The sequence below is a fragment of the Vespula pensylvanica genome, chromosome 17, assembly GCF_014466175.1.
Source record: "Vespula pensylvanica isolate Volc-1 chromosome 17, ASM1446617v1, whole genome shotgun sequence".
Classification (NCBI taxonomy): Eukaryota; Metazoa; Arthropoda; class Insecta; order Hymenoptera; family Vespidae; genus Vespula; species Vespula pensylvanica.
The window spans coordinates 199,053-207,806 of NC_057701.1; the positions used below are offsets into that span (position 1 = coordinate 199,053).

The window sequence follows — 8,754 nt, forward strand, 5'->3', positions numbered from 1 at the left end:
AGTACACGCTACAAGTTCGATCGTATACGTTTCACTGGCTTCGTCGTGCGAGTGAGACGACAGGACGCGACGAAACGTGGTCCTTCTGGTAATCGATGATTCTAACAATTCCTATACAAATTCTATTCGGATAGTCGTGTTTTTTTTTTTTTTTTTTTTGAGGGTACGAACAAACGCGACACCGATCGATAAACGTATTTCGACTAACAGAAAATCGATCGGCCCGATATTAAATCACTACGCAGAGCGGAACGAATAGCTCTCTTGAAATACGGTCGGTAATGAACGACGCTAAGTAAAACGTGGTTTGTCCGATAAGCATCGAGTATTTGACTGTTGCGTGCTTCGAGCTATTCTCGATTCATCTTTTCGTACTTTGATGTATCTAGGTAATGTAAGGTTAATATGCTCGATCCAAGTTCTAGTTCAATGGAGAGAGAATAATGAATGACTCGACGTGAATGACTAATAATATATATAATCGACGATTATGAGACTGGCTCAGGTTACGGGTATATTGCCCATACATTTCGCGACGTAATAAAGAATAAACGATGAATGAAATTCTTTCAGACTTTTCACGAGGGCCATACACGTATCTAATTATCGGCACGTATCTTACTCGTGGAAAAGAAGTGCGGAAATCCGGTATATCGGAGTTGTCTCGAATCGATAAGAGGAATAAAAGAGAATACCTTAAATCTTTCCCCAAGAAGGCGAGATGGAAACTTTATGATAATTTTCTCGAGCAGGATTCACCCTCTTCCAGAGAGAAGCGAGAACGGAAAATCTTTCGCGTTCTTCCTCGAATAATAGCGGAACACGGCGTTAAAAGTAAGTTTTCAATCGTCACGAAATATGCGAGCTGATTTTACTCCAAAACTTTTTCCTAGAGACGATTTCGATTTTTATTTTCCGTTTCGATCTACGTAATTCTTCCTTCTACCTACTCGCGCGATTAATAATATTATAGTCCTTTTGAAATATCCCGTGTTATAGCTATATAACGTAACGTGCCAGTAAAATTTACGTAATGCGACCGCACGAACGAATAACGCCAAGTTCCGCTATATTCAACTTGCCTAGGATAATTTGTAATAAGTACTGTTACGCGAGTTACGATATTATCCTTGTTAGCTTTAAAGGTAATAAGAAGACTCGGCAAACTCTCGAAAGAAGCAGTTTCCCGACGGTAAAAGAATATCCGGCAAGGAGGTCCGAAAGTTTCAAGAGAAAGAGAAAAAATTATCGGAAGGTTGGAGGAAGAAGAAAAAAAGAAAAGAGAGAAAACTCGTGCAAACGACTTTCTCTGATCCAGCAGAAAGGGACTAATAAAAAGAGATGGTACGAATAGTAATAATAATGAGACTAATAACAATAATAATAGAAGGATGAAATGTAGAGGGAAAGTTGTCTCAGCCGCGAGATTTGATAAAGGCGGGCACGAAAGAGAATACGTAGGTAGGGTGGCAAGGCAGGAGTGCGAAGGAGTGAGTGAGAGAGAGAGAGAGAGAGAGAGAGGAGCCATCGCAGTGACAGGAAACAGAGAAGGAAGGACGGTAGTCGTAGCAGTTACCGGTATGCTGCAACTTACAACCGAGACACACACCGAGTAGAGACTAGTAGCCCCGTTTCCACGGTCCCATCTCTATCCCCTCCAACGGCTCTTAAACTCAACGATGTACCACCGAGTATGGCCAACTAAGTTTACTAGCATTTACTTGCTCGCCAAAAGCGGCTAGAAAGGTTGCTCGTCGATTCGTGTACAAGCTGATTTCGCTGGGCTCTACTACGATCTCCCTTCCCTATGACGTTAGTTTCCGTATTGAGAGTAATATCGTGCGAATGGAGGACGCGACGGTATTAGTCCATTTCCCTCATTTCGACGGAGTTTCCACTCGTTTTGGCCCTTCCAACCAACAGCAGCGGCACTAGCAACCCCAACTACATAGACGAGCTAGTACTTTCTATCGAACGGAAATAATTCTTAATTCAAACTACTTTAATTACATTTTCTTGCCAACGAAAAGACGCGAACACGCTCTCCCTGCGTACTACCGGTACCTACTTCAATTTATTAGGTATCTACCGAATCTACGTACAACACGTACACTCTCTCGTCTCGCGCGCAATTTTCTTCCATTTATTTCGCGCGATCTTTAATGAGATTTAGAAGCAGACATCTTTCGGACTCGCGTAAAAATATCGGAAATTCTTTGACGCCTCTTCGTTTCTCCTGCGGGAGAGGAAGAGAAAGCTCGTACAATTTTCATCGAAACTATAGATAGTTCGCGCTACGGAAATCGTAACCGTATAAAGTTCATATCGCATTCAGAATTTGATTACGTCTATCTAGGAAGAAAAAAAATGAGGTAGAAAAAAATAGCGATTCTATCATTTATATTCATCGGGGACGCGAGATATATATATATATATATGTATGTACATATAAAATATATGTGTAAATACATGCAGACGCAAACGGGTGTATACATATATATATATCAATGTTTCTTGATTTGAAAAATTCGCTCGTTGAAAATCGTTATTGCCGGGCCGTTGGTAACGGAGTAAAACCAGGTGAGGAGTTTAATAACTCTACTTCGTAGATTGGTCGGTGTAATAAATCCATGAAAGTTAAAGAGGGAAAGGAAATTATTATCACGAGTGAACGATCCGAGAAAGTAATGAATTTTCGTGGATATCAGTGAGAGTTCGTTTTGCATATAAATGAAATGATTTTGTTTTTTAAGATCGCAGAGGAGACTCGCGGATAATTTATCGCAACGGGCTAATGTACGACGCGCGAAAAATCTGTCTATACTCGGTCGTTGTAGGTACGTGCGCGCCGGGTGCGCGTAGTAACATAATAAAAAGTAATAAATCCATGCCGGATGGCGAGTGCATTTCAAAGTTACAAATCTCCATAAATTTTAATAGCCACTAGTATACATTCCTATACGCGATACACGTCTATGCACTTATGATCGAATGGAAAAAAAGGTCGAACGATCTTCGATCGATCGCGTCGATGGAAGAAGGTACGCTTCGATTCTAAGAGATCGCGCGCGAATTATCGTGCATAGCTTCGAATTCCCTGTTATTGGGCAGATCTCGATTATCCGTACCGTTGAAATTCGGTATAACGTGTTTCTTGCATAATGCGGACAGATTAATAGCAATATGGGATTACGAGCGAACGAGTGCGCTCGTATCGTCATTGGAATATCCATCCGTAGAATCGATTCGGCCCAACGTTGTAAATTATCCCTTCAACGTTGGCGATCAACGTCATTGGCATTTCCTTAAACTCCTATTGTTATCCCGAGGTTGGCATTTTCCCGATTATTCGGGATATCGACGGATCGCGCGACGAGCCGCCTTAACGCACGAATCAAAATCGGTACGACGACTTACGATCGATTCTATCCGCGAATCGGTGCTATCGATTTCGAAGGCGAATCGCTTTTTCTCCAGATCAAAGGATAAATTCGCGTTTCAACGAGGGTAACGAAAAGGGTTTTCGACTCGAATATGGGTGATTCGGATAGTCGAGCAGTGAACCGAAGCAAACAAAGGAAGGAAGGAAAGAAAGGATGAGTGGAGCCATCGATCTATCAAAAAGAAACGGAAATTCGACCGCAATTAGGTGCAGTACGAAGCTTCCATCGGATTTGCCACTCCCGAACGGAGATCGGTTACGTCGATTATGCGAAATATCGAGCGTGTGACGGATCGACCGACCGACTCTGAATTATAGCCGTCGATGGCTGCATCGAAGGTATCCTCGAATGGGAAGATAGAAGGAGAAAAAAAAGAAAGAAAGAAAAAAGTCGAACGAGAGAGTCGTACTTGGACTTGGAATATGAAAGAACTCTGGCAACCTCTAATTAACTTATTCCCTCGGTCCGCCTTAATTAATGCATACCTTTCGCGTAAGCGGTGCTATTCAATTACGTAAAATCGGGCAACGTCCGAATCGACGTTACGTTCCTCTTCGCTCGCGATCTCCTATTTCTCGATTTAGTCCGAGTCCGAAACTCGTCGTTTGAAGAATTCGACCCGCTCTTTCTCTCTCGTCAAATTATTCCCATAAGTATGCGCCATTAATTTAAACGTACCCTTACGGACGGACTAATTCGGATGATAATCGCAACCACGAATGGTACCCTGCTAGCCGTTTTTTGCTCGGAAACGCGTTTGTTATCCTTTCTCCTCTTTTTCTTCTTCTTCTTCTTCTTCCTCCTCCTCTTCTTATTGTTTTTGTCTTTCTCCTAGAGAGAAGAAAGAAAGCTCGACGGTGAAAGAATACGCGTCGGAAGAATAACGGTGCAGTGCTCGTGTATTTGCATTTCTATATAAACCGTGCTCCGTGCGCTTTGCCAGGGGAATTTTTGCTAAAAGTCAACGCACTCGGTCGACAAAGTGTCGCTCGGGAAACTAACTAACGGGGACGAGACGAGACAAAACGAAACGAAACGAAACGAAAGTCGACGGATCGTAAAATAATTATTTTCGGTTCAGCGATTCGTCCTGCTCGAAAATCGTTCGCAGCACGCAACTCGTTCGAGCAAAGTCGGAAAATGGGCTTCGTTCTAAACAATAGCTCGCTGTAATACTTTACGCCACCGTGCTACACGGATACACAGACAATGGCAATTATCGTAACTTTGAACTTAACTCGATTCTACGCTAATTCGACTAGATCGCAGCGCGTACGGTCGGTCTCTTCGTGTTTCAAAAGCGTAAAGCTATCAAAGCACCTGTAAACTTTTCCAAGCGTGGATACGCATACGTAGATACCTAATTCGAGCAAAGCTACCGGCCACTCTCGAACGCATTAATCCGAATCAATTTCGCTTTGGAAATCTTTCGGTAAGGATACCTTAAACTTTTGTAACGAATTAAGTGATATTGACGGATTAATTAACGGAAATAGTTATACCCGTGATAGGAAGGAAGACCAGAAACGTTTTAAAATTTAAGTCCGCTTGCGAAAATTTATACGCCGAATACGTGGGATAATACTTCGTTGAAATATGTATAACGTTACGCGGTCGAGTTATTAACAAATACGTCGGAGTAAGGAACGATTAGCGCAGCGTTCATTAAGTAACGCGATATGCAAGATGAAATATTAATAATATCGGCGATCCTCTCGAACGCGCGCGTCCGTTCTTTGGAAGCGCTGGAAAGAGAATAAATGACGGCGTTACGAGGAGCGGTCGACGTAATTATAAGCGCCATAGCGCGTTCCTGGAGTAACGGGCTATAACGAATCTCTCGGATAAATCCAGTCTTATCAGTCTTATCATCTGTACACGCGTACGTGCGCGCGTCTAGCCGAGTTTTACAAGGTTAACTCTTCGATGGAACCTCGTCGAAGATTTTCGGGCATCGATTCGCTAATGGAACGAATAAAAAATTAGCAGGATACTCACCACGACTCGAGGGGAGAACAATAGAGACGACCTTGATGCTCTCGAAGCGTCGACGATGAGTCTCATCAGACTCCGTTGACATCCCTCCTCTTCGCTTCGAGATACGTACCTACGCGTAACGTCGTACTCCGTACGTCCGCTGCTGCACGGCGCCGTAACGTCGCAATAACGCGACGTATCGTGCGTCTTCTCAAATTAGCACCCTACGAACGATAATATCCCTTAGCTCGCAAATTTACGCCCTCCTATGCATAGTGACTCCAACGTGAGTGCGAATACATAAGGGAGGAAAAAATAGCATCCTACCGAGTGTACGCACCCTCGTTAAAGAAGCAAAAGCGATACTTTTACGAGGAATCCTTGCGATCCATCGAGCCGCACTCCGCTGACTGATACGACGCAAGAAACGTATTCGTACTTTATTCGACTCGATAACCTTCGTTCCGTCTCTTTGTTCTCTTCTTTTCTATGCGTATACGTTAATCGTACGAACGCAACAACGGATCCGTTCGTACGTAAACATCGGAGGACGTTCTTACCTTTGATCGATCGTGGAAGAAGACGTAGCTGTTGTTTTCTTTTTCCGCGATAAATGCGTAGATACGTTTAGTACGCGGATGACGATCGATCGCTACGGTACCGATTACTACGAACAAATATATCGGTAAGGAGTCTCGGAAAGCTTTTCGAAGGATCGGCGGTGTAAGGCGAACGCGTTCGGCTTCCTCCTTCGATAGATTCCATCGAAATGCGAAAATGACTCATCGTCGACGACGCTCCGTCGTAGAAGAAGCCGTGGCTCTTGTTTATCGCCGGTATCACTCATTTTTTCCGCGTAATTGGAGCGATCGATAGAGGAGCCCGATCGAAGAAGCGAATCTTAAGGAACGAGACGATCGACTGACGAAGAATCGTAACGGTCGCGCGAACGGACGCACGCGATTGGTCGAAAATTCTGCGCGATTGCGCGTCGCGCTTTGCGATTGGTCGACGTCTCTTACCACGGAAAAACCCACGAAAAAAATGGACTCTTTCGTTGTGTCTTTTCGATCGTTTCGGCGTAGACTCGACGACACGATCGAAGCGAGCGTAACGTTAAATCGTAACTCTTTCGAGTTTTGGACGAATGATCGTTCGAGAAAGAAAGATATCCAACGAACAAAAAGTCGGACGAGAGAAGTCCTACGCGAGCGACAATGCCGTATCGTATCCTGTTCCGTGATTGGTCGAGCCTTCCCCGATCGGCTCGTACAGGGTGTCTTTAAAACAATGACTCACATGTTTTCATATAAAGCGTGTTAAAAAAACATTAAGAATTCTCCTTTCTGTTTCAGAATCCCGTGGCAACGTCCTTCGAGATCTTCTGGATGATATTCGAGCCGATTCTCTTCGGAATCACCGGGACGCAGATAACGATCGCCGAGTTGAAAGGAAAAACCGTGTACCTCGGAATAAGTTGTCTCATAGCCGGCATCGTTATTCGGATAATCGTCACGATATTCGTAGGAATCGGTAGCAAGCTCAATACGAAGGAAAAAGTGTTTATCTCTCTCTCGTGGATGGCGAAAGCCACGGTGCAGGCGGCGTTAGGACCGGTCACTCTCGACGAGGTTAACCGCGATAACGTCGAGCAGGTCGAATACGCGAACACGGTCTTGACTCTTTGCGTTCTTTCCATCTTATTAACGGCACCGACCGGCGCGATCATCATATCGTTGTCCGGCCCGAAATTATTGACGAAGACGACGACCCCTAGCGCACCGCCGGACGCTTGGAAAACGAGAAGACCCTCGATACGAGATATTTCGATCATCAACGAGGATCCCGATCTCGAAGAAACTGCGAGCGAAAGGAAACCTTGATTGATTTTCTTTCGACCTTTGTCTTTTTTTTTTTTCTTCTACTGTATATTCTTCTTCTTACGCTCGTTCGCCCGTTTACTCGGTCTCTTTGTCGGACGGATGCCTCGAGAGGGAAATACGTGTCCTTGCCTCGTCCTTCGTTCATTCGCGCGTCGTCATTTACGTACGTACATACATACATACATATTTGCGTACATGTGCGAGAGACGGAGCGCGAGTATCTCTACGCGTATGTACGCGAGTTCGACCTTCCCGAAAGAACAACATTTCGCAAGGTCAACGCGGAAGCATAATGGAAGAAGGGAAGAAGAAAGAAACAGCTTAGTCTCTTACGTGCGTCCTTCTCCTCGATGAAGGTGATCGTAATCCTCGACGACAGTCGTCCGATACCGTTCTCCTCGCTCGGTCGTCCGATATCGCGGATAAAAAGTTGCAATTTTTCCTCGAATTTCCGAGTGGTCAAAGGATAAACCGTATATAAGATATACAAGCTCTTGTACCATCGACGTTTCTTTCCATTTACTTCCTGTCCGGTCGAAACAACTTATTTTCTCTTCGAGGAAAAGGACAAGGCGAGGGAGAACGAAAAGAAAATAGTTATTTTGGCTGGTCGAACGCTAGCGAGATAGAAGATTTTATAAGATTAAGGAAATAAGACGACGAAACAAGGATCATACATATTTGCCTATATTTAAAGATTCTGTACATTTTCGAATCGTGGAGGTCTCCGTACGATTCGATAGATCTTCTTCGACGCGCTACGATTATATAGATTCGCGATCGCGTGTAGATATCTGTATATATTTGTCGCTTACGTGCCTTATCATCGATTATGCGAGAGCGCGATGACGAAGATGAGAGTTGAACGTAACGTAACGATGATCGATCCGCGATCCATCGAGGAGGGTATTTTATAAACGTAAGCAACCATTCGACGCTCTCGAAGTCGAGTAACGATACGACTAAGGCGATATAAGACGTTTCTTCGCGAGATAAGATTTTCGAATATATAAGTATAATAAAAGTATTTCTGCGATAAGGATCAGTCTTCGAGCGATATCTTCTTTCTCCTTATCACTCGTCCTGTTCCACCAAGAAGTAACGATAGTCGACGAAGAAAAGAAATAAAAGGAGAAACAGGAAAATTAGTGCGGCTGGCACAACTTTCCGAAACCTCGCCATTCTTTGGCCGGTAACTACTTCGGAAGTTCGAAGATGAGCGAAGGAACGAAGCTGATCAAATTGTGCTGCCGAAGGTTCCTCTTTTTTCCCTTCGGAAATCCAAAAACTACAAGTGTCCTCGTAAACCTACGAACGTGAGTACAGTCGAATGAAAGAGAAACGATAGCGGAGAAAAGAGAAATATTTTTCTAGAAAAATGACTTTTTAATCAAAATCCTTCGATACTTTATCCGCATCGCGCTCTTGTACCACTCGTGCGACAACGTTCG

The 8,754-nt window shown here is 44.0% G+C and overlaps 2 protein-coding genes across 2 annotated transcripts in view; one reads left to right on the top strand and one right to left on the bottom strand.

Moving 5' to 3' along the window:
- The window catches only part of LOC122635165, an 84,665-nt gene extending 78,156 nt beyond the window's left edge, over positions 1 to 6,509 (bottom strand). The window contains exon 1 of the transcript XR_006328576.1: positions 5,981 to 6,509. The gene's annotated coding sequence lies outside the window, so the exon portion shown is untranslated. The remainder of the gene's footprint in view (positions 1 to 5,980) is intronic.
- The window catches only part of LOC122635164 (sodium/hydrogen exchanger 9B2), a 37,088-nt gene extending 28,746 nt beyond the window's left edge, over positions 1 to 8,342 (top strand). The window contains exon 6 of the mRNA XM_043825043.1: positions 6,776 to 8,342. Within this exon, the coding sequence (XP_043680978.1) occupies positions 6,776 to 7,303 (528 nt within the window). The 3' untranslated portion in view covers positions 7,304 to 8,342. The remainder of the gene's footprint in view (positions 1 to 6,775) is intronic.
- Positions 8,343 to 8,754: the final 412 nt, after the last annotated feature.